The sequence below is a fragment of the Microtus oregoni genome, unplaced genomic scaffold, assembly GCF_018167655.1.
Source record: "Microtus oregoni isolate MIOR12 unplaced genomic scaffold, Mior012 000054F_ref0000373, whole genome shotgun sequence".
In the NCBI taxonomy this organism is placed as follows: domain Eukaryota; kingdom Metazoa; phylum Chordata; class Mammalia; order Rodentia; family Cricetidae; genus Microtus; species Microtus oregoni.
The window spans coordinates 2,339,239-2,364,225 of record NW_024543830.1 but is presented as its reverse complement, the minus strand read 5'-3'; the positions used below and the strand labels follow the sequence as shown (position 1 = coordinate 2,364,225).

General features: G+C 50.6%; 3 protein-coding genes across 4 annotated transcripts in view; 2 read left to right on the top strand and 1 right to left on the bottom strand.

The window, feature by feature from the left end:
- Nucleotides 1-1,223: 1,223 nt before the first annotated feature.
- On the top strand, nt 1,224-10,766 carry LOC121438075 (annexin A9). Of its 2 annotated transcripts, XM_041638295.1 has the most exons (12): nt 1,224-1,298; nt 1,834-1,930; nt 4,207-4,301; nt 4,501-4,614; nt 4,842-4,932; nt 6,267-6,346; nt 6,464-6,523; nt 7,168-7,252; nt 7,387-7,482; nt 7,577-7,635; nt 10,201-10,323; nt 10,630-10,766. In XM_041638295.1, the coding sequence occupies exons 1-12, from the start codon at nt 1,224-1,226 to the stop codon at nt 10,690-10,692; spliced, it is 1,038 nt and encodes a 345-aa protein (XP_041494229.1). In that variant the 3' UTR covers nt 10,693-10,766. The 2 variants fall into 2 exon arrangements, with proteins under 2 accessions (XP_041494229.1, XP_041494230.1); XM_041638296.1 differs by lacking the exon at nt 4,501-4,614.
- A 721-nt stretch (nt 10,767-11,487) lies between these two features.
- LOC121437870 (ubiquitin carboxyl-terminal hydrolase MINDY-1-like) lies at nt 11,488-24,328 on the bottom strand. Its single transcript, XM_041637974.1, has 10 exons — nt 23,715-24,328; nt 17,835-18,598; nt 16,118-16,175; nt 15,620-15,684; nt 15,016-15,174; nt 14,673-14,775; nt 13,778-13,920; nt 12,586-12,777; nt 12,171-12,323; nt 11,488-12,013 (listed from the first exon to the last, which is right to left on the bottom strand). The coding sequence occupies exons 2-10, from the start codon at nt 18,288-18,290 to the stop codon at nt 11,933-11,935; spliced, it is 1,410 nt and encodes a 469-aa protein (XP_041493908.1). The 5' UTR covers nt 18,291-18,598; nt 23,715-24,328; the 3' UTR covers nt 11,488-11,932.
- LOC121437871 (exopolyphosphatase PRUNE1-like) overlaps nt 24,167-24,987 on the top strand; it is a 41,835-nt gene continuing 41,014 nt past the window's right edge. Inside the window, exon 1 of the mRNA XM_041637978.1 lies at nt 24,167-24,320. The gene's annotated coding sequence lies outside the window, so the exon portion shown is untranslated. The remainder of the gene's footprint in view (nt 24,321-24,987) is intronic.

Below are 24,987 nucleotides of genomic sequence, written 5' to 3'. Positions count from 1 at the left end.
CATAATCACAGGAAATTCTGGGCTGGGACCCCCTGTGGGGTGCAGGCTGGGGTGCCCTGATGGTATGTGTCCCAACAGGTTTTTCTCTATCAACCTTGAAATCAGCCTGGAGCCTGCCTGACCTACATTCCCCTTAACCTCCCCTCCCTTTACCCCCAGGGAGCTGGAGCCAGGGGTAGAGCCAGGTTAGAAGCAAGACTCAAGAGGCTAGGTTTCTGTGGTCCCAACCTGGCCCCGTAGGGAAAGCAAGGCACAAAGCCTCTTGTGTCCTCCGCTGAGCCTGAGAGGCTGAGTGGAGTTCACTTGCGTGGGTTAAGGGCCAGTTCCTGGGAGGAGAGATGCTAGGCAGGGAGGTGTTTGCTGGTAGACCCTGTACAGCCTGGTCCTCTCCCACGTCTGGGAGGGGCCGAGTCAGAGACAACAGCTGGGCTGGTCTGCAAGAGAGGTCATCTGACTGGCTGCTCGGTCTGGGCTCCTCACTCCTCCTCTTCACCAGCAGGCTACCCGGGAGCTTGTGCCCACACAGGCAAGCCACCAGGCCACAACACCTACCTCACTTCCAGCTCCTTCTGGGTAAGTCCTGGAACTGAGCCCTTATCTGGGGGAGGGAGAACTTACTGGTTGAGGGAGGAGTGGTGTGCTCCTAGAGTGTCTAGTCTATGCCCGGGTACCCATGTTCCTACACGGACAGAGACAACAGCCCAGATTCCACCTGCTGACCTAAAGACCCCACCTGGGGAGAAGGGCAGCAGGCAGGAAGCAGCTCTACAGGTAGGGGTTGGAGCTAACCTGTGGAGAACTGACCAGGAGCTGTCTCCCCCTCTCCCCTGTGCCCATCATTATTGCCACCTCACCTCAGCAGTCAGAGGATCCAGGCCAGGGAAGGGAGGGACCTGACCTTCAGAAGGGGGCACCATCTCAGACTGAGGGTTCAGGGGCTTTGGGGGTGGGAAACCATTGGTAAGCGCTGGTTCCAGCAGCCTCCCCAGCCAGTACTGGCTTCAGAAAGGAAGGGGAAAGGTAGGCACTTCCTGTTGCCCTGATCTTCCATCCTTACACCTGCTCACAAAGAAGTTCGATATTCTGATATTCATTCATTTATTTCTGCAACAAAGGAAAGGCATGGAGAGTCCCGGCCCCAGATGGGAGGCTATCCACAGGCCCAAGTGGGACGATCCCCTCAGCTAACTCCCATTTCCTTCCACAGGGAAGCCAGCTGAACCATGTCTGTGAGCAGTGGACCAATCGGAGCATCCCTGACCCAGGAGATCCTCAGCTCGCTGGGCCTTGCCAACAAGGTACGGGCTGTTGGGACTTCAGAAATGCATGTGTGTATTCCGCAGTGCTGTGATTGCTCTTGCCTTACACTTGACCAATCAGTGCTCTACCACTGAGCCACAAAATCCAGCCCCAACAATCAGTTTAACGTGTCCTCTCAGTGCCGGGCGATGGTGGCGCACGCCTTTAATCCCAGCACTCGGGAGGCAGAGGCAGGCGGATCTCTGTGAGTTCAAGACCAGCCTGGTCTACAGAGCTAGTTCCAGGACAGGCTCCAAAACCACAGAGAAACCCTGTCTCGAAAAACAAAACAAAACAAAAATAACGTGTCCTCTCAGGGGCCAGGAGATGTTGGGGAAGAGGAAAGTAGAGATAGCTCAGTGGGGTGAACGCCTTGATGACCTGAGTTTGGTCCCCAGGACCCCATGGAAGCAGATAACATCCTTAGGAGGCCTCAGATTGTCCTCTGCATGCACCCACAATAAATGAAGAAGATGAAGGAGGAGGGCAGGCTTCCCCCCCCCCCCATGATGCTACCTTCTCATGCTCTTGCAGACAGCAGCTTGGGGGACTTTGGGCACCCTCAGGACTTTCTTGAGCTTCAGTGTGGACAAGGATGTTCAGAAGCTGCTGAAGGCCATTACAGGCCAAGGTAAGCTCCTGCCCTTGGTGTTTAAGGGCTGCCTTTCATTGTTGATCTGATTTTTTTTATTTTATTTTGAGACAGGGTCTCATTTGTAACACCAGCTAGCTATGGAGACTAGGCTGGCCTCCAAATCCTATCCATCTGCTTCTGCTTCCCAAGTGTTGGGATTGAGGGTGTGCATACCACACATAACAGGGTCTCGCCCCTATCTCAGGATGACTTCAAACTTGCGGTCATCCTCCTGTAGCAGTTTCCTAGGTGCTGGGATTACAGGCAAGAGCCCCACTGCAGGTCTGCATTTCTCTCTCTCTTTTACAAATTTATTATTTATTATTTTATTTTTATATGTATATATATATATATGTTTAGCCTGTATGTAGGTCTCTGCACAAGCAAGCCTGGTGCCCACAGAGGCCAGAGGAGGGGTTCAGAGCCCCTGGAACTAGAGTTTCAGATGTCTGGGAGTCACTATGAGGGAACTGTGCTTGGGAATTGAACTAGGGTCTCCTGGAAGAACAGTTGGTGTTCTGTGCCGCCACCACACACTTATTAAATAATAAACGTTTTAAAAAAATCTTTTTTGTTTTGTTTTGTTTTTGATACAAGTTTTTCTGTGTAACCCTGGCTGTCCCAGAACTTTCCCTGTAGACCAGGCTGGCTTCAAACTCACAGTACTACCTTCCTCTGCAGTCCCAAGTGCTGGGATTAAAAGGCATATGCCACCACCACCTGGCCTTTTAAAAAACTATTTTTAAGAAGCCAGGAAAGCGGAGTTAGTGATGTTCTGGGGTTACTGGCGATAAGATATCGATTCTAGCGTGTCCAGTTCTGTGGCAGTGTGTCAGACCCCACTGCCACCTCCCCCGTGTGAGGTCAGGTTCATTCTTTCCATTCTCACACACACGAGAAAACTGGACTCAGAGAGAGACTGAAAAGCTTGCCCAAGATCACGTAGTTTATAACAGGAGATCCGGGATTTTAAGTCAAAATAATGGGCCTCACCCCAGAAACCCTTTTAAAAATTTTTATTTCATTTATGGTTTTATTTTCTTCCCTTCCTTTTTTAAACCACCATACTAGGCCACTTTTGCCTGAATTAGGATTTGAGTCAGAAGCCAGATGGTAGCGCACACCTTTAATCCCAGCACTCGAGAGGCAGAGGCAGGCAGATCTCTGTGAGTTCGAGACCAGCCTGGTCTACAGAGTGAGTTCCAGGACAGGCTCCAAAGCTACAGAGAAACTCTGTCTCGAAAAAACAAACAAACCAAAAAAGGGTGTTCGTGTGTGTCTGTACGCATGTTTTTAATCCTGGCACAGTGGCTGCACTTAACCTCCTGCTGTTTCAGCCAACAGTTCCCACGCCACAGTTACCAGCCTGCTTCAGTGGCAGTGGCTTGGCCACTCGGACCAAAGCCTGGCAGGCTTCTGTTGTCATTGCCTCTAAAGGCAGCTTTAACTAAATCACTATTATTTTATTTATAAATAAAACTCGAGATTCAAAGTCTGGGGTGGAAACCAACTAGCTCAGAGAGGCTGAGCTCACCTTCTCTCTTTGTTGGTGCATCCCCAAAAGCATGTTCTTTCTCTCTACCCTCCCCCCAAAAGAAGCCTTACCACTCAAACCCTGCCCTACTACTTCCTGTGTCTCTCTATCCCCCGATGCCCTCTGATGCTCTATGATTACTATCTGTCAACTAGTTGCTAACTCAGCCCCCTGACCCAAGGTTAATTTTATTTAATTAATGAGAATGTTAACTCAGGGTTCGCAATGTGATGAAATATCCCCCAACATACTCATGTGAATGCTGTGTCATGGAGGCCAGAAGATCCTGGATTCCCTGTAGCTGGAGTTACAAGTGATTAGGAGCCACCTGATCTGCTGAGCCCTGAACTCAGGCCCTCTGAAAAAAATAGTACATGCTCTTTTTTTTAATTTAATTTAATTTTTTTTTTTTGAGACAGGACTTCTCTATGTAAAAGCCCTAGCTCCCTGGAACTAGCTCTGTAGACCAGGCTGGCCTCAAACTCAGAGAGATCCGCCTGCCTCTGCCTCCCGAGTGTGGGATTAAAGGTGTGCGCCACCATCTACCAGCAACAGTCCATGTTCATAACCTCTGGGCCATCTCTCCAGCCCCTCTGAATGTTTTTGGCATTTTCTTTGCATCTTCTCTGAGAACAAATGGAAGCAGGGACGACATAGGCCTGGTCTTCCCTTCCCTGCTCTTAATTCTCTCACAACTGTGAACTCCCTGGCTGCAGCCTGGTTTTGTCTCTTGGTTCAGGTGTGGACCACAGCACCATTGTGGATGTCCTGACCAATCGGAGCAGAGAGCAAAGACAGCTCATTTCTCGAGCCTTCCAAGAGCGTACCAAACAGGTGGGACCACTGCCTTTCCAGGAGCTATGGGCAGGGTGGAGACCCCTGGAGGATGTGGGATCAGATCCAGCCATAGCCAGCCCCGTCCTCGGGGCTAATCAGGGACTTGGTGGCCAGGCCTCTGATAAAAATCAGATTGCCATGATTCTGGGGCCTTCCTGGACCCATGCCTCTGTCTGTCTGGGGCCCATTTATGCAGGACCTCCTGAAGTCCTTGCAGGCAGCACTGTCTGGCGACCTGGAGAAAATTGTGGTGGCTCTCCTACGGCCTGCAGCCCAGTCTGATGCCCAGGAATTGAGGACAGCCTTGAAGGTACGGGGGGCGGGGGGACAGTTGCTGGGTTGTCTGGGGAACAAGTACACCAACTGAGAAAGGAAGGACAGCTGACTAACACTGACCTCTCCAGAGAGTGGGCCTAGCACTCAACCCTCTTGTGACCCAGATGGAGAAGGGGATGGCACATGCTCTCCAACCCTGTCTGCCATCTCGCTGGGCTAATGATATGTCCCAGGGTCAAGTGGTCTCACAATCTCTTGTAGGCCTCAGGTTCTGCTGGAGATGTAGCCTTGGAAATTCTGGCCACCAGAGCAGCACCCCGACTGCAGGAGTGCCTGGCAGTATATAAACATGGTAAGAATGTGTGCAGGGTCCCCAAGAGCTGAAGAGGGGTCCCCAAGAGCTGAAGGTATTGCGACAGTCACTCCACCCCTACAGTGCTTACAGATCTGGGACCCTGGCTGATCAAATTCTATTCCCTTAAGGTCTCTGCTCCTGGCACCCCACACTACTCCAGTGCCTCAGTCTCCCCAGGGGAAAGAGCCCTATGTGGTCATTAAAGAAAGAAAAACAATGATTAACTTAGTCTGGAGCCCTAGGGCCAGTTTCCCAGTGGTGACATTAGGCGCCCACAGTCCCAGAGGCCCCTTGTTACCTTCCCAGCCCCTTGCTGCAGCCTGGGGGACAGGTGGTGACCCGAAGTCCTGCCGTACCCATCAGACCCTGCCTCACCTACTAATTTGCGGGCTTTCCCCACCCTCATCTCGCCCCATCGTGCTCACAGTCCCTCTTTCTCCTCGGTTCTCAGTCAGTGCTGGTCTGTGTCTTTAACCCTCTCCGGCCTCCAGCATCCCCTCTTGGTTCTGTTTGCATCTTTCTTTTCCACCCTTTCTTTCCATTTTTCCCCTGTTCTGGGACATCATAGTTTCCTGTGGATGAAATATTTTGAATTCATGATCATGCCTCAGCCCCAAGTGCTGGGCCTGCAGGCTTGGGCCTCCATGGCTGACACTTTTTGTTTTCTCTTCCTTCCTCCCTTCCTTCCATCCTTTTTGTACTAGAGATTGAGCCCAGGTTTTCTGCACTTGCTAGTCACACTCTTCCACAGTCTTCACTGTTGGTCTTCCCGCTCACTCTCTGCCGCATACTCTACCTACACATCACTTCCTAAACACCGGTGAGGGCTAGGCCCTAACCAGCTTCATAATCTGGGCTTCCCTGTCTCTAGTGACTTCTGGTTGCCTAGTGATCGGTGGGATTCCCAGTGGGAGGGTTTGGAGATGAAGCCACTTCCAGTACTCACAGCCTATGAACGTTTTCAGAGTGGCTGCGATGGCGCCCATGGCTTCCATCCTGGGCACTATCAGTCAGCAAGGCCCTCTGCAGAGGAGATGGATGGGTGGCTAGGGGGCTGGAGTTGACAGTTCAGCAGCCGGGAGCATAAGGAGACCTGAGCTCAGTTCCCAGCACCCGCATGGACGGCTCGCAGCCCTCTGCAGCTCTGGCTCCTCCTGGGCAGCCCCCCACCCCACCCCCCACCGTCCCCTTACACATAAATAAAAACATGAAATCTTTGGGGAAAAAAAAGAGGAGAACTGTTAGGGCCCAGTTGGCCAGGCACCTGACAAGTCCTAAAGCTACCTGCCCTGGGAAAATTCAGGAGTCAAAGCCTCCTGCCTCTGCCCCAGATTTCCAGGTGGAGGCTGAGGAAGATATCAGAACTGAGACCAATGGCATCTTGCAGGACCTGCTTCTGGCCCTAAGCAAGGTAAGGCTTGGCCTGCGAGGGAAGGGACTGGGCAGGGAGCTCTGCTGTCCTGTGAGCAGGATGTCTGGACAAAACTGCCCTTCCATGAAACCTCCTGAGAACAGTGTCTCCACTTAGGGGGGCCGCGAGAGCTACTCTGGGGTCATTGACTACAACTTGGAAGAACAAGATGTCCAGGTGAGCAAAAGGACTTGTGTTTGTACAGACTCCTCCTGGGCCCCGTCCCTGGGCCCAGATCCTGTGTACCCATCTGTGCTCCAAGCCTGTTGCTGTCTTCTTTGCCTCTGCCTCCCGAGTTCACAGAATCCAATCTCATCTGCTGGCGATTCTCCTCCTGTGGGCACTGGATCAAGCAAGCCTTAGCCCTCATCGTGGGGATCAGATTCTTGTGAGGGCAGCTGAGCTGAGCCCCTTTTTTAATCTTCTGTTTTGTTTGTTTTGTTTTTTGAGACAGGGTTTCTCTGTAGCTTTGGAGCCTGTCCTGGAACTTGCTCTGTAGACCACGCTGGCCTCCACAACTCAGAGAGGATTAAGTTCCAGCCTCCCAAGTGCATACGCCGCCGCCACCACCCAGCAATCCTGCCTCTTTTTATTATTGTTTATTTTTCTTTGAGTCAGGGTCTCTCCTAGAACGCCTAATGTAGACCAGGCTGACCTCCAATGCAGAGATCCTCCTGCCTCTGCACTATCCTTTTTCCTTTTTCACCCTCTGTCCCATTTTCTTCACCACAGTAGATTCTTTGGGTACATCAAAACCATGGCTTTCCAGGCTCCAAACTGTGATCCTGCCCCACTCTTCACTGGTTCCTTCTCTTCCCTAGGCACTCCAGCAGACCGGAGGATCCAGTACAGCAAGTCAATGGGTCCTGATCTTTACACAACGGAGCCCTGAACACCTCATCCGAGGTACCCAAGCTTCCTTATCCCCACCTAGCTTGCTCTACTGATGAGTGTGACAGCCAGTGGTGGGGTCACCCTTCCTGTGGTAACAGCGCCACACACCAACTTACCTTTCTAACCACTCCCTACACATACCAAAGTGTTTGATCAGTACCGGAGATGCACTGGGCAAGAATTGGAGGATGCTGTCCGCAGCTGTTTCCACGGAGATGCTCAGCGGGCTCTGCTCAGCCTGGGTAAGCATCTACTCAGGATGTATGAGGGATTTTTACTGGGATGGGAAGCTGCGGCCCTAGACGTGGCTCTCCACCCTTTCACCTTTGCTCCTAGCTTCCATAATGAGAAACACAGCGCTGTACTTCGCTGACAAACTTCACCAAGCCCTTCAGGTAAGAGGCACACTGCTTCCTGTCCTGCCCTTCAGACCCGAGCCCGGTGGAACCTCTGTGGAACCCCCTAGCTACTGTGTTCCCTGAGTTTACAGACTGCCTTGTCGCGGGCAGGGGAGTGAGTTCTGGTTAGCACTACATGAGTTACCCACAAGGCACTAAAGTTTAAGTCTATCTTAATGTCTATGTACCAAAACCAGATGAGCCTGTTTTGTTGTCAGAGGGGAAGGTGTTAACTGTCCCAGTGGTTCTCACCTTCCCTAATGTTGCAACCCTCATGCTGTCCTGACCCCAACCATAAAATTATTTCATTGTTACTTCACAAGTGTAATTTTGCTACTTTTATGAATCATAATGTAAATATCTGATATGCAGGATATCTGATAATCGACACCCTGTGAAAGGGTCCTCAGACCTCCACAGGGGTCACAACCCACAGGTTGAGAACCATTGCTCTCTATAAAGAATAACTGCCGGGCATGGTGGTGAAAACCCTAAATCTCAGGGCTCAGGAGGCAGAAGCAGGAGCACTGTAAATCCCAGGTCAGCCAGGGCATCCGGGACTTTGGAGCTGTCTCTGACGCTTTACTCATGTTTCAATTCACAACTACTCATTGTCCTTGTTCAAGTAGATGAAGATTATGAAGAACAAAGAGCAAATGTCCCGAGCACTCCGGGCCTCCTTTCTCTCCAGTTGGCTAGATTCATTTATTTGGTTTTTCCGGACAAGGTTTCTCTGTGTAGCCCTGGCTGTCCTGAAATTATGTAGACCAGGCTGGCTCCTAACTGAGAGATCCGCCTGCCTCTGCCTCCCCCATGGTGGCTGGGATTGCCCCACCATGCCCAACCACCTTGTCTGGATTTTATTCCTATTTATCCTCAAGTTTGAGGGAAAGCTTGGTGGTAGAATGCGTGCTGAATTTGCTCAAGGCTCCACCTGCCATCTCTGCAGCGCTCTAGTGGACGCTGGTGAGCAGGCATGGTGGTGACGCCTTTAATCCCAGCACAGAGGAGGCAACTGCATCTATATAGAGAGTTCCAGAACAGCCTGGGCTACATTGCGTCTGCTGTATTATTTATCTAAGAAGTGGTCACTTTGACTTGAATTTGACAGAATCTAATAATTTTGCTAGATGAACTAGGTCTCTGAGAATATATACAAAAATATCTGGGCAGTGGTGGCACATGCCTTTAATCCACTGGGGAGGCAGAGGCTGGCAGATCTCTGAGTTTGAGGCCAGCCTGGCCTGTAGATCAAGTGCCAGAATGGCCAGTACGACACAAAGAAACCCTGTCTTGAAAAACAATAAAAATAAAAAAGGAAGTATAATATATGAAAGGTTGGAGTTACCACATTTCGGCGGACAGAGAAGCCTCAGCATCATGCTGCACTGATGACTGTTCATATGACAGTCTATATACGCCCTTGCTCAGTCATTCAGAGATTTCCATCTTGACAACAGATCATTATATACCTAACTGAGAAGGCCGGCTCATTATAATGAGTCAACACCAGGATCCCTTTGAAGACCTGTGGTTATCTGTCTCAGTTCCTGATATGAAAACAACAAATCTGTGGGCTACAAGTGGCTCATGGTGGAGCACTGACTTGCTGAGCCCATGAGGAACACACATAAAAGGAAACACACATCTTAGTGTATTGAGATTCGGAAACCAGAATTCTTGGATATAAAAAGGTATTATTTTAGGAATCAGACTAGTCAAAAGGGCATACACTTGTAATCCCAGAACCTGAAAAGAAAAAACAAGAGGATCACGAGTTCAAGGCTTGTCAGGCGTGGTGGCCCACACCTTAAATCCAAACAGTGTAGAGGCAGAGGTAAGCGGATGGATCTCCGTGAGTCCATGGTCAGTCTAAGGTACACAAGACACTGTCTCAAAAACATGGATCTGGAGAGATGGCTCAGTGGTTAAGAGTTTCTTGCTCTTCCGGAGGACCCAAACTTGATTCCTGGCACCCACATCCAGCAGTTCCCATCAGCTCCAGGGGATATAAGACCCTCTTCTACCTCCGCAGGCATCTGCACACATGTCTCATACACTCACACAGACACACATACAAAAACATAGAAATAGGGGGCTGGAGATATGGCTCAGTGGTTAAGAGCACTGACTGCTCTTCCAGAGGACCCGGGTTCAATTCCCAGCACCCACATGGCAGCTCACAACTGTCTGAAGATCCCGTTGCAGGGGATCTGACACCTTCACACCAATGCACATAAAATAAAGTTAAATAAAAAAAAAAACATAGAAATATATCTTGGCTGAGCAGGGCGGCTAATACCTAAGTCCCAGCACTCTGTGTGAATTTGAGGCCAGTCCAAGACACACACTGAATTCCTATCTCAAAAAAAAAAAAAAAAAAAAAGCCGGAGAAGCCTGAGGATGTAGCTTAGTGGTAAGTAGCATGTTCAAGGCCCTGGATCTGATCCCCCAGTACTACCTTGCCTCCACTCCCTCCCCACCCAGGCCATTCACCCCCTGCCCTTAATGAGAGCACCCATAATCGCCTGCCGCAGGCTCCCCTATCTGTCTCTTTTCCAGGAAACTGAGCCTGATTTCCAGGTGCTGACCCGAGTCCTTGTCTCCCGGAGCGAGATCGATCTTCTGAGCATTCGGGCTGAGTTCAAGAAGAAATTTGGGAAGTCTCTATATTCTTCTCTCCAGGTGAAAACTTAGCTCTCTCCTCTTCAAGACATGGTTTCTCTGTGTAGCCCTGGCTGTCCTAGAACTCATCCTATAGACCAGGCTGGCCTCGAACTCAGAGAGCCACCTCCCTCTGCCTCCTCAACTGAAGTTGGCTATTTCTTAACCTGGAGCCCTAGTGTCCCAGCTCCCTTCCCCCCACCTTTCCTTTTGTTGAGTCCTGTCTAGACAATGAGCTATTTTTTTGGCACAAGGTAGGGAGGGTTACAATGCTTAGAGAATGATGGTGGTAATGAGTTTGTCTGACCCTGAGTCCCTCACCTGCAGGGTACAGTGAGAGGGGATTGTCACTCGGCCCTCCTGGCCCTGTGCAGAGCCGAAGACATCTGAGACCTTGTGGACCCACCCTGACCCAGCATTCAAGAATCTGGGGATTCCCATGTTTGGTTGAACACATGGGAGACCCCCAACGAACACCATATACCCTAACTTCCTCTTGAGGCTGGTCCTCTAAATTTCTTTGATATCCTTGGATTTCCCTCATCTCTAGCCACATTTTGGGGAGGAGGAATAGGATGTCTTTGATAGTGTCTGCCCTAGGCATCAATCCATACCATGGCCAGAACATCTCCCTGCTAGTTGAACCCTTTGCCAAATCCACTGTCTTTTTAAGTTTCCTGGTTAAAATTTGGGTGGGTCAGGACATGGGTCAGGAAGAGGCCTTGGAGTTGGAGGCATCTTTGAAGTGGACTTAGCCATTCCACAGGAATCCTGGTTTTGCCCCAGCGCTGCACTGAGCAGTTATCAGCACACCCCACCCTGAGGAGTCTCCCTTCAACTTCATCATCTCTTCTCCCCGGGAATCCCAGGCAAGATAAGCAAGAGTGGACACCAGGGGATCAGAACTAGCGAAGGGTCATCGACATAAAATACCAGCCTTGGAAGTCTCAGTAACTTTCCCCCAGTCCATCTGTCCCTCTCCAGCCAGAGCTGAGAACAGCGCTTCCCACAGAACAGCGATCTAAACCAGGGAAGAGGGAAGTTGTCACGTTCGGGCTCCCCCTGCTGGCCTGTGCGAAATGACAGGCAGGCAACCTCTAGATTCTCTGCCTCCTCCCCAGTTCACATTCCTCAAGTGGGTCAAATATTTAACCCCACTGCTCCAGGGTAAGAAAACAACATATCTCAGGAAAGAAATTTTATTCCAGCCCCCTAGGAAGGCATTAAAATAATAATAAAGATAGAAACCCAAATCAAACCCTGAAGCAAACGGAGACAGGCCTGTGGGTGGCCAGGAGCAGCTGGACAGGGACAAGCACGGACACAGATTCAGGTACCGCACCTATCAGCGTGGGTCTGTATATGCATGTGAATATCCCAGGAAAGGGAGCTGGGAACCAGAGACCACCCAGCCATCCCCATAGGGCCCTGTCTGGGAAGAAGAGAAGACAGCGACACCGAGGGCAAGGATGGTACCAAGTCTGACCTTGGAGGCACCTGCTCTGACCCCCAGCAGTGCACATCAATCACCCCGTAAGCCTCAGGGGTTGAGGTGTGTGTGTGGGGGGTCCTGCAAGCAAACCAGTCAGCCTCTGAAAGAAGGGGCGTGTCCACGCTGTATGGGGCAGAGTTAGAGCAGCACACAGTCTGACTCGGGCTTCGACCTCTGCCTCCGCTCTCCAGCTGGGCGTCCAGAAGTGGCTCCTCTCCCCTGTGTGGAGGTCAAAGACATCAAAGGGTCAAGATCAAAAAGGGGTGCCTCAGAAGGGTTTATGAGGGAACGCTTGCAGAGACCTGTACAAAAACCATATGCATTCTGCATCAAGCAAAGCCAGTGCCCCTGCCTACCGAGAGAGGGGCAGGCTCACCTGGGGCGAAGGCGCCCTTGTTTGCACAGGCTGGACAGCTTGCTGCTGTTGATACTCCTCTTGTTGAAGTTGTTGGGCCAGTTCCAGGTCACTAAGGCCCAGCATGCCTTGTGGCTGCTGCTGCTGCTGCAGGGACAGGGCAATCAGATAGTCCTAGAGAGAAAACAAGTCACAAGATGGGTTAAGACCAAAGGTAGAGAGAGATTCAGGCTAAATTTCATATTTCCTCCAAATTCCCCAGTTCTTCCCTCTCTAGTGGAACGCAGGCATGTCTACTATCTGTGGTGGCAGGAAATACACCCAAGCAAGGCAATGACCCAAGGGTAACATGAAGAGGCCGCGTGGGGCAGCCTTCAGCCAATAGAAGGCATGAGGTTCGCTTAAAGGACACCACCGTTCTGAGGGCCCCGCACACCTGGTCCACCTGCAGCTGCTTCTCTGGGGAGCCGCCCCCACCTTCTGCTCCGTGGCTCTTCCCTAGGGAATGGCTGAGGTGGAAGTCAGAGTCACAAAAGCAACTGTCACCATCCACGTTATGCAGGCTCTCCCACACCACCTGCTCCTCCTGGAGAAACCCCTGGTCAGTGACCAGAAGGTACAAGTGGCTCTGCGAAAGAGAAAGACAGCCAGGGCTGGAGTGTGCGTGGGCTCATTCCCTGGATTTGGTCCCCAGCACACACCCCTTACACAAGCTGAAAAGGACAGCATACAGATGGGACAGGAGACACAGAGACAGTTCACAGTCAGCCAAGAGAATCAGTGTGCCGACTGGAGCTTAGCTTAGCACTGTGAGTCCCATAGTTCTTAAATCTGTGTGGCTGTGGGAGCAGGAAAGGATGCTTGAATACAGGTGAGTGCTGTGATTATCCTGGTTAAGGAATCACTGGGGCTCGGGTACTGGGTACCACACCGACTCCAGCTTCCTACTCTCTTTGCTCTCTGTTTACTGACGTCTATAGAGATAAACCCTTTTGAGAACCAGAAAAACTGAGCATGGTGTCGCATGACAACCAGCCCTGGGAGCTGGAGACAAGAGGATCAGCAGTTCAAGGCAAGGCCAGGGGTGACAACGCACACCTTTAATCCCAGCTCTCTGATGCAGGCAGACCTCAGAGTTCCGGCCCAGCCAGGGCTGGATGGGGAGTAGAGGAACTAGCAGGACCAGTCTCTTCTACTCAATTCCTAGAGAGCTCCGGCTTCTAACTTGGAAAGACTGTTGTGTGTTCTAAAGTCCCACTGTCCCTTTCCTGCCCTTAATGACAGGCGTATTCCTCATAACTGCTCTGGTCAGTGTCGTTTTCAGGTAGAAGCCTCAAGAATGAATGCACTGTGTCATTCTCTTTTTCCTGCATATATTCCAATATATAGAAAGGCTTTTTTGTCACCCTGAGTCCCAGAGTGAAGATGGTGTGAGACAGGATAGAGCCAGTTTGCACTGGACATATATCAGGAATTAGAAACAAACACTTGTGGCAAACCACAAGGATTTTAGGGGCTATCTGTTACCATGGCTTAGCCCACTTTATCCTGCCTGACACACTGACCCCAGAGAAAAGGGCTCAGGGAAATGACATTGTTCCTGCTCCCCTCCTCCAAAGCCCCATCACCTTGTGCTTAGTCATCGTGCTAAAGTGGTTGTTTCGAAAAAAGACACTGAGTTCGTCTTCCTTGGCAGTTGCTGTGAGCTCACACAGGCCGTGGTAGGTCAGCTGCGCTGCGGTGGTCTCCAGGAACTGCTCTGAGATCAAACCTGCCAGAAGGCAGAATATGCATGAGCCTTGGATTACATCCAAACCCACACAGGAAAAAAGCAAAACAAATCAAAAGGGCTGGGAGTCTGACTCAATTTTAGATCTTTGGGCAAGATCCTGAATTCAGTCCTGGGTGGGGCAGCACACGCCTTTAGCCTCAGGACCCAGGAGGCAGAGGCAGGCTGGTCTCTGTGAGTCCAAGGGCAACAGGCCCCACGCAGCAGCAGTTCCAGGTTAGCCAAAGGCTACACAGAGAGACCCTGTGTCAAAACGAAAACCCTTAAGCCTCAGTAAAGCCCCAAAGCAAACAAAACAAGGTTTGTCCAAAAAGTCCCAGGAGCCTCCAAAGCCCCTTTGCAAAGCCACCCTAGTATGGTTCAGATTTAGACTCTATGCTTAGCATGTGCAACGCCCCAGGTCTGATTCCCAGCAAGGCATACACATACATGTTGAAACTTGGTAATTCATGCTTGTGGTCCTGGTACTTGGGGGGTTGGAGGCAGGATCAGAGGCTCAAAATCGCCCTCAGCTACAAAGCCAGCCTAAGCTAGAAGAGATCCTAGAGAAGCCCTGTCCTCAGAGTTGAGATGAAAACCCCTCCTTAAAGCCTGACCGCATTTGCTCAATCAGGACAGCTAGGGGTTGCGAGGGCGCATCTGTGATCTGAGCGCTCAGAAGGCTGAGGCAGGAAGAGCAGGAGTTGCTCAGCTGCCTTCACGCGCAATCACAAGGAAAGGGGCACCACCCTCACCTTCGGTCACGAGGTTGGGGTCGCTGGAGTGCTTGCAGGTGATTATCTTCTCCACCAACTGATTGTAACTCAGTTTCCCAACAGCGCTCACAGCCTCAGGACTCTGGGGAGTCGGATAGGGTGGGACAGAAACAAAGAGATTTTATTTTTAAAGGAAGGAAGCGGACCAAGCCCCTAGGACTGTGACTGTGATCAAAGACTCCTGAACTCTTGATGTCCGAGGAGCTGGTCTTATTTGTGTGTGGTTTCCTGGTATTGGTATGTGACTCCACCCAACAGTATTAAAAGTCAAGGAATTCTGCACCACTTCAGGCTCCAAATCCTATCACTCCTCAGTCCTCACCTGTGGATCCACAAGCCAGCCATGGTACAGAGGGATGCCCAGCAAGTCAAAGATGCTGCATTCGGGCGTGTACTCAAAGTCAGAGACACCTGTGAACCGCACATTGACATCCAGCCCTGTGGCCAGTTTAGGAAGCACAGTCATTGCGTCCTCCACGTTCTGGGGGGAAAAGACAAGGAAGGCTAGTCCAGCACCCTCCACCTCTCACGCCCATCACCCAGAAACAAGTCAGAAGTCCTGTTGTTCGCCTCGGGCTTTCTTACAACCCGTTTATTTTAATCCCCTCCTTTCAACCCCAAGACAAGGTCTCACTATATAGCTCTGGCTGTCCTGGAACTCACTGTGTAGACCAGACTGGCCTCAAACTCAGAGATCTGCCAACCTCTGCCTCCCAAGCTGGAATTAAAGGCATATAATACTATGCTGGGCTGCCCCATTCTCTCTTTATTTAATATAAAAATGAACTTTTTTTTTCATGATAGAGATGCCAATCCCCCCCCCCCAGAAGATACCAAGGTTAGGGAATCACCCCAAAGGCTTTTCAGTAGGTCCAGGGTCCCCCGCAAGCCTGCAGCCCCCATGTCCACTGCCCCTCTTGCCTCACCTGCTGAAAGTTAAGTTGAAGGCCCTCGGACTTCTCCTGGGGCTTGATGGATAGGAGGCAGTTTCCTGTAAGACAGGAAACTTATCAGCCTACCCTACCCTGCCGGTTGTCCCAAAAGCTGGCTTCCTCCCCTTCTGGAGAATGGGGTAATGCCTCAGGACCATGGATTTTCAAACTCTAAGCTAGAATTTTAATTTCTCAGAGGAATAAATAGGTTTATAGAGGTGAAAGACCTACCTGACTGAAAGCCAAGGACAGCAGCCAGGGCTGCACATCAGTGGTACAGTCCTCGCCCAGTGCTGTCAAGGCTAGTGGTTGATCCACAGCACCAGGAGTGGGGTGGGAGGGGAGAAACTACAGGCAGAACTGGTGCTAGAACTCAAAAGTTCTGATACCTTGATCTTTTACTCTCCAGCTTTACAGAAAAGACACGGACTCTCCTTGCCCTCGGTGCCACACCAGAGCTCCAAATGAGCCCCTGCCCCATGAGCCACTCACCGAGATGCGTCATGAGCTCATCTGATGTGATCACTTCCTTCTGAGGGGGCAGCTTCACCTGGAGGGAGAAGGGGGGGGGGTGTGTGTGTGAGTGTTTACTATCAGCAGTGGAGAAGGAACACATGGCAAGAGAGGGGTCAACCTAGGCATGGCGGCTCATGACTGCAATCCCAGTATCCAAGAAGCTGAGGCAGGAGGAGCGAGGCCAGTCCGGTTTACAATCCCCCAAGAGCAGCTGGTGGTGATGGTGCATGCCTCTAACCCCAGCACTGGGGAGCCCGGCGCAGGTGGATCTCTGAGTTTAAAGCCTGCTTGGTCTACACAGTTAATTTCAAGTCTGTCAAGGCTACACAGTGAGACCCTGCCTCAAAAAGCAAAACAAAAGGCAAACAAACAAACAAAAGGAGTCAAAAAAGAGAGATACGGGAGAGAGATTCAGAGGTAGGACCCACAGTGGGGGGCTCGAAGCCAGGAGAGGGAAGAAATGGGAGGTGCTGCCAGGCACGCCCAGCCTGAGGTAAACTGCAGTCATGGGGACAGGAGCTGGCAGGATCGGATTGGAGATTTAGGACTGGCTTGAGAAAAATCACGATGGGGAAGAGGGCCAGAGAAGCAGACTCCCAGGATTTTCTTAGCCCACCCCCCACATGAGGACTCATCTCCTGTTAGGAACTTCAGTGAAGCTCTTCTGTGTGACTGAGACTCACACATGCTTGCGAGGTAAAGGCCAGGAAGAAGGCAGGCTCTGACATGCTGGTGAGCCACCCCAAGGCAGCCCTGACTTCTCAGCGAAGCTGCCCGAAGCTGAGAGCCCCAACAGTGCAAAGCTAATGCCCACTGGAATAAAGCAAAAAAACTGGCACTTCAGAGGTGGCCCCCAGGATCACACTCCTCCCGAGACATGGTATCTCAGGGTTCTATGTTGATACCCATCAACAAGGGGACTTAGAGACAGGCCCTCATGTGACTGTGGCTTCAGAGACCCTCAAGTTTCCAGCACCAAGTCCCATCTGTCAGTGTTAGCTGCTGGCCTGGGCTTGCTGGCCTGTGCGCTCAAGGACGTTCTGGGACCGCCAACAAAGCCACCCTCCTGGCCGGCCACAGACGTGCAAGCCTGAAAAAGAGCTTCCAAAATGTTGTTACTGGAAAGAAGTCCGCAGGGGAACCCTGCAGCGTTATCTGCCCAGCCAACCATTCCCCACTAGGTAAGATGTCTGTGTATATGAGACTGTAGTAACCTTTACACAGCATGGTATTGTAAGGAACATTTGTGTGAACGAACCAAGCACATTTGAAAGAGAAATCTATGGCCATCTTTGCCCCCCTCCCCCCGGTTTTTCAAGACAGGGTTTCTCTAATGTAACAGCCCTGACTGTCTTTTTTTTTTTTTTAATATTTATTTATTTATTATGTATACAATATTCTGTCTGTATGCGTGAAGGCCAGAAGAGGGCGCCAGACCTCTTTACAGATGGTTGTGAGTCACCATGTGGTTGATGGGAATTGAACTCAGGACCTTTGGAAGAGCAGGCAATGCTCTTAACCACTGAGCCATCTCTCCAGCCCCCAGCCCTGACTGTCTTGAAGCTCACTCTGTAGATTAAGCTGACCTCAAACTCATAGAGACCCTCCTGCCTCTGCCACCACCACCCAGCATCTGAGGCTATCATAATTGCCCAGTGCCCCACAGTTCACAGGCTGTGTTCTCCGCACTTACCTTCCACTGGAGAAAGAGGATATTCATGATGGCCAGGAGAGGACAAGGGCCATTGGTGCTCTGGGTGATGATGGGGGTCCGCTCTCCCTTCCAGGGGATCCACTTGACACAGTAGAAATCGAGATCAGGCTGCTGGGTCCTGGGGGACTGGGGAAGTTCCTGTGGCCTAGAAGGTGTCTCTATTGTCTCCACCTCAGACGATGTCCCACATGGACTTGAGCTAGCTTCAGGAGGAGGGCACTCGAGATTTTCCCCATTCTGGGCTGGTGGCAAAACTTGGTCTTTCGATTCCTGTTCTCCACCTGCTCCATCGGCCTCTGCGCCACCCTTGTCCTGAGGGCTGTCTGGAGCGTGCTCCTCTGGTCCAGACGGAGGAGCCTCGTGGTTTTCAGATTCAACAGTTTCTGCACTATTGACTTTACTGGGGGCTGGGGGCTCCACCTGAGGTTGTTCCATAGTGGGGTTGGAGTCGGTTGAGAGGGACAAAGGGGTTTCTTGACCTCAGGGACCTTGCTTAAATGACTCTGATAGGCACAAGAGAGACCAGGCCAATAAGGTCATTGAGTTACAGAGCAAAGGGAACAAGAGAAGTCTGGAAGTGAAGTGTGGAAAGCCAGTTTGGCTCCCAAGTCAGCTTTTCTCAGTGGGCGTAAACTGAAGGCCTTGGCTTGTGCAACCTTTAACCTGCTGTGACCAGATGCGTCTGCCAAGATTGGGCCTCCAGGCTCAGAAGGGAAGGAAGATACCAGGTGGAACTTGCTTTCCTGAAACAGAAAATGACAGAGAATGAAGAAAAGAGAGAGGGTCTGAGGAGATGCCTCAGGGACTGGCTGCCCTTCAAGGGGACCTGGTTAAATTTCCAGCACCCCAGGACACCTCACAGCCCTCTGCAACCCCACTTCCGGGAGACCCACTACCCTCTCCGGTACAGATACACAGGAAAAACACCCACACAAAACAGAATTAAACTTTTTTTTTTTTCCAGAAAAAGAGAGAAGGGAAAGGTAAGTGCAAAGCCAAAAGACCGAAGAAGAGGGCTGGATAAAAAAAAATGCTAAAACTATCCTAAAGTGGGCTATGTTTCCCAAGCACATGCGAGACCCTGGGTTTGACCCCTGGGTTTGTTGTTTCTCAAACAAAAAACAAACAAACAACAATCCTTGTGCTACTAACAGGGGTGATGTTTATTTAGCCTGCTTGTTAAAGACACCGCATCAGTTCCAGACACCAAACCTCGCCCCTTCCCAACATTCTGAGCACATAGGCTGCTCATGTCCTTACAGACACCTTCTCCCGGTTTACTCCAGGGACCAGAGAGCAACCATCATGTGGTTGGGGTGAGGGGTAAAAAGGTAACACCATCTTCGTATATTTTGTGCCAAGCCGGTAAGGTAAGGAAATCTGGCTCCTCAAATGACTCTATTTATTTATTCATTTGTTTGTTTGTTTGTTTTGGAGACAAGGTTTTACTACGTAGCCTTGGCTGTCCTAGAACTCTGTGAGTAGACCAGGCTGGGCCCAAACTCAGAGCCACCCGCCTGTCTCCTGAGTGCCGGGATTAGGTGTGTACCACCATGCCAGGCTATGGCCTAGAATTTTCAGTGAGGCTCCTATGTCAACCACCCAGGTGCTGATGTTAGAGGCCTGTGCCATCATGCCCGGCTCTCAGAAGACTTGGTGGAACCTTACACAATCCCAAACCAACCGCAGCAAAAAGGCTCGGGAGGGGCTTCCTGTAGGGAAGGGAAATGTAGGTCATGGGGCTTGTCGGCGTTGGCTAAGCAATTCTGTAACCTGGGCATCCCTGCAAAGACTGAGAATATTCTACAGCAGTGGTTCTCGATCTTCCGAATGCTGCGACCCCACGTTGTGGTGACCCCACAACAATAACGTTTAATAAGTAGCATTATTTTCGATGCTACTTCATAACTGTAATTCTGCTGTTATGAAGGGTAATGTAGTATCTGTGGTCTTCTGTGGTCTTAGGTGACCCCTCCCCAAGGGGCTGTGACCCACAGGTTGAGAACCACTGTTCTAAAGAGCCACTTCATGTCATCCTCCATCGCATTGCCTGTCACACCACTGAAACAATGGACCCAAGGAATTGAAATTTCCCCCGGAATCTCAAGCAGGGAGGAGAAAAACACCGAGCCTTGAAGCAGCCAAACAGGAACCTATATCCAGGAAAAAGATTTCACAGAGTTCTAACAACTTGTCCAATAACCTTCCAAGGTGAGGCTAGGACCCAAACAGCGATGGGTCAGTAATGGGCAGGACCGCACCTTGCCCTACCCAGCTGGTGAGCTGTGCACCGGTGAGCTGTGCACTGGTATCTGGCTTTCTACTTATTTAGGACTCTGAAGATGGACTCAGCAATGTCACCAATCACTCTGTTCCTAGACCTAAAGTGGCCACATTGAATAAAATCTCTTGTTGTTGTTTTTTTCCTGCTTTCCCCTATGATTATTTTAATCTTATTACATTTATTTAGTGTGTGTATGTGTATGTGTGTGTCAATGTGGAAACCGGAAGAACACTTTCAGAAATTCGTTCTCTCCCTGTGGGAACTGGGGTCAAACTCAGGTCATCCAGCAGCAAGAGCCTTAACCACTGAGCCATCTCACTGCCCCTACTTTTCACTATTAGTTCAGTTCTTTGAATTCGCTTATTGGGAACAAGAGGCCAAACCTGACTTATTAGGGCTGCCCAAGGCACAGGCTCTGATCATACCACTAAGGTATGATCAATAACAACCAAGGATGGGGGCACAGAAAGTGCTCCCCACAAGCCCCTCCGATAGATTGCTCTCCCTGTCTGGAGCTGACATCACAACTCCTCAGTTTCTGTTTGTTTCCAGCAGAGCCGGCACCCAGAGATAGTCTCTTGCTCACTGTTTACATGGAATAGGAAACTTCTGTTAATGATTTACATTTAAAATACTCCAGGGGTGGAGAGGTGGATCAGTGGTTAAAAGCATAGACCACTCTTCTAGAGGACCAAGGTTCAATTCTCAGCACCCACAGAGGGGTTTACAAGGATCTGGAACCTAAGTAGCAGGGAATCTGATATCCTCTTCTGGCTTCTATGGCACATTAAGAACATGTGCTGGGGGCTGGAGAGGTGGCTCAGTGATTAAGAGCATTGCCTGCTCTTCCAGAGGTCCTGAGTTCAATTCCCAGCAACCACATGGTGGCTCACAACCATCTGTAATGGGGTCTGGTGCCCTCTTCTGGCCTGCAGGCATACATGCAGACAGAATACTGAGAATATTGTATACATAAAAAATGTGATGGACAGCCGGGCGATGGTGGCGCACGCCTTTAATCCCAGCACTCGGGAGGCAGAGGCAGGCGGATCTCTGTGAGTTCGAGACCAGCCTGGTCTACAAGAGCTAGTTCCAGGACAGGCTCCAAAACCACAGAGAAACCCTGTCTCGAAAAACCAAAAAAAAAAAAAAAAAAAAAAAAAAAATGTGATGGACAGACATAAAGGAAAACTGTTGTGGAATATTTATAACTGTGTGAAAATGTACTGTTGTGATTGGTGTAATAAAGAGCTGAATGGCCAATAGCTCGACAGGAGAGTATAGGCGGACTTCCAGGCCGAGAAAGGACTCTGGGAAGAAGAAAGGCAGAGTCACCAGCCAGATGCAGAAGCAGCAGTGATGAGCCTCATGGGAGAATGCAGATTAAAAACTATGGGTTACTTTAAGTTATAAGAACTAGGTAGACTATTGCCTCCACTAAGGCCGAGCTTTCATAATTAATAAGAAGTCTCCATGTCATGATTAGTGGGCTGGTGGTCCCAATGAGAAAGTACTCCTACAGAAAGCACGCATATATATAAAAAATGCTCTGGGCTGGAGAGATGGAGAGAGGTTAAGAGCCCTGGCTGCTCTTCCAGAGGTCCTGAGTTCAGTTCCCAGCAACCACATGGTGGCTCACAACCATCTATAGTGAGATCTGGTGCCCTCTTCTGGTGTGTGTGCGGGCATGCAGGCTAAATAAATAAATAAATAAATATTTTAAAAATTAAAAAATGCTCACATACAACATTATATATATATGATCCCCCCACTACTTGTGTGTAGTAACAAAAGCCTTTAATTTTAATTACTAAAGGGGGCTGAGGTAGGAGGATCTTTGTGAGATCCTATCTTAAAAATTAAGAGCTGGGGGTATAGCTCAGCGATGGAGCCTTGCCTGGCAAACAACACCCCAGCTGCAGGCTCACATCCACTGGCAAGCATTCTCTTCATGGCTCCCATTGAGATGGTTTCCCAGGTGAACACTGGACTTGTTCACCTTGCTGTCTATCAGCGTTAGACATCAAGTAACAGACAGATAGGACTACAGATAGTGACAGTCACAATCCCTTCCTCCCCGAGTCTCCCTTTATCTCCTTATGCCCCTCCCTACTCAGTAGTGAGAACAAAAAATGTGGCGAGTGGTCACGCGCTTAACACATGCATGGTGCTGAGTTCCCTCGCCAGCATTGAAGGAAAGGAAGACAAAAGCAGGGATTAATTAATTTAAATCAAATTAATTAAATTAAATCTTGCCTTTTTTTTCTTTTAAATGATTTTAAAAGAAATTGCACTCACCTTGAATCCCAGGATTTGGGGGGGAGGGGCAGAGACAAGCAGAGCACTGGTTTGCCCAGGCTAACCTCAAGCTTTTGGTAATCTTGCCTCAGTTTCCCAAGTGAAGGGATTTTAAGTGGTTTATGACATGCCTGACTGGAACTCTTGCCCTCCGTTCAGCTTCTTCATCGCCTGTTCTCTTCTTCTAAACCTTCAGGACTTGGGGGCTGGGAGAAGGCCTAGCACACAGGAATGGCATTAGCTTATTGTGGTGTCTCAGGTTTGCCAATCACTGCTGAATAGCAGGGGATCAGGCCAGGAGGATCTCTAGTTCAAGGTCTGCCTGAGCTACAGAGAAATGTCAAAGTTACTGAAAATAACTCAAGAGATCATTCTCCTTATTCAAATATAATTTGTGCTAGCTGTGGGTGATTTATATTTTGTTAATTTAGAACCACACTAGCAAAATTAATATGCTGGCCTTACACTTTTTTTCGCCCTCTCTCTCCATATCTCTTCCCCTCCCATGGCACTTAGGGTGAACCCTGAAACAGAGGCCACGCCTGGGAAATTTAAAAAGCCAAAGGAAAAGCGTGGCTCATTTTCTGCCCAAGGTTAGAAACGATCAATAGTTAAGTGGAGGATGGGAAAGCTAGCCGACCAAAGAGAGGAGCTACAAGAAACCACTGGAGGGAGTGGGGTCTCAGCGACAGCCGGCAAGGGCAGGAACCGCACTTTGCAAAGCCCAGAGGCAGGAAAGTCCGAGGGGCGGGTACTCAGACAAACTGGGGTTTCAGCCTTTTCTTCTGCCCAAATCCTACACCTTCTCTCTAACTAGACCTACCTATGGGGGCAGGTGAGGGAGTTAAAACACCCGATCCCTTCCTAGTCAGCAGCAGATACTATTACACAGTGGAAGAAGCATATTAAATGGGTAGTCTTTAGCTTCAAGAAGACATTACCCTCTCTCAGGACCCTTCTCTCTCCTTTTCTAGTCTTACCCAATCTCTTCCTCAACTGAAGGCAAACCTTCACGGCCACAATGCTTTGGGATTCCTCTAGAATAAATCAAACATTGCAATTCTTGCTCCCAAAGAGGGGGAGAAGGTTTGTTTATAATGGGGAAACGAAGGGACCCCCATCGCTTTCACTGCTCCCCGTGCCTAGCAAGGATCCCATTAGCGACCCAGGTGTAGAGACCACAGACGGGACATCAGGTGTCAACTCCCCCCAGCCGGAGTGGGAAAGGAGAGCTGCGAGAAGAGGCGAAGAAGACAGTTTGAAAACAAAGTTTTTACCTTAGAGGGGTGGATGCGTTTCCGGGAGTGGGAGAGGACTCAATTCTGGCGGCCCGACACGGGAGGAGGGGACATCGTCGAGGGGCGCCGCCAGCGCCAGCTGCCTCCCAGCTGTCAGCCCCGGAGCTCCCACGGCTCGACACGGCTTTCCTCGCGCGACGTCCAGCCTGGGTCGTGGCCACTTCCAGACTCACGGCCAGCCAGTCCCGGGCACGCCGGAGGAGGGTGGGGGGCGAGGGCAGGCTGGGGACGGGCTGGGTGGGGACCGGTGGGGGGCAGCCCGGCGCTCCCGGGGCCTCCGGCGTCTTCAGGGTTCCCGAGCGATTGAGTCTCCGGCGTGCGCTCCAGGCCCTGGCCGCAAACTGGTTTGCAAAGGAAGTTTGTGGGTTTTTTTCTTCTTCTTTCCCTCGGTCGGGACAAAGACAAATTAGCTGAGGACGAGGTCCCTGGAGGAGGGGCCTGCTCAGGCGCGTGGGATTCCCATCAGGGCTGTCGGAGCCGGTGTGCAGCCAGCCGGTGAGCGGCGGAAAGGAAGAGAGAAAAACAACAGACCCTTTCTCTTCCCTCCGCGGCCGCGGGAAGGGACGGAGCGCGTGTGCCTCTCTGGTGAGAACCGGGAAAAGCAAGCGAGCAGCCTGGCTGAGCGGGGAGGAGCGGGGCGGGACGGCGGCAGTTGCTGGGCCCTCCCTGGATGCCGGCGGCCGTCCTCTGCCCTGGAGCCACGGAAGCCGGGCGAAAGAGCATCGTGTTTGCACGTTTACTCCTTTAGTGTGAAAGAAAAGACCCCGCTTCTGTTTTGCGGGACCCCCCAAAGGGCTCCTTTCCAAGTCTTCCCTTCCTCCCTGTAAGTTTCCTAAAAGGCTAGAAATGAAACTGCTTGAGCTGTGTACCTGGTTAACACATCTAGGGTGAAGAAGACGCACCCTCGTCTCCTCTCACCTCCCTGAGGAGCAGGTACATCTGAAGATAGATTTAAAAATGAGGGGACAAGTTATGACAAAGGGACCCCCCCAGTCTGCGCTGGGGCACAAAAGTGGCAGTTAAGGGGGAGGCTAGAACCTAGCCTTACATTCTGAAGGCTCCTCTATTGACGTGGCTGCCGGAATAAGACTTCAAGCAACTCTGAAAGAGAGAACAGTTGCAACAGGGACCCAGAAAGCAAAGTCACGGTTGCATCAGTCCAAGAATGACAGGAGATATTTGTCCAGACTGTAAGGGGAAAGAGGCTGCAGAGTTAGGACGTTATGAAGAGTTGGCGCGACTGTAGATTTTA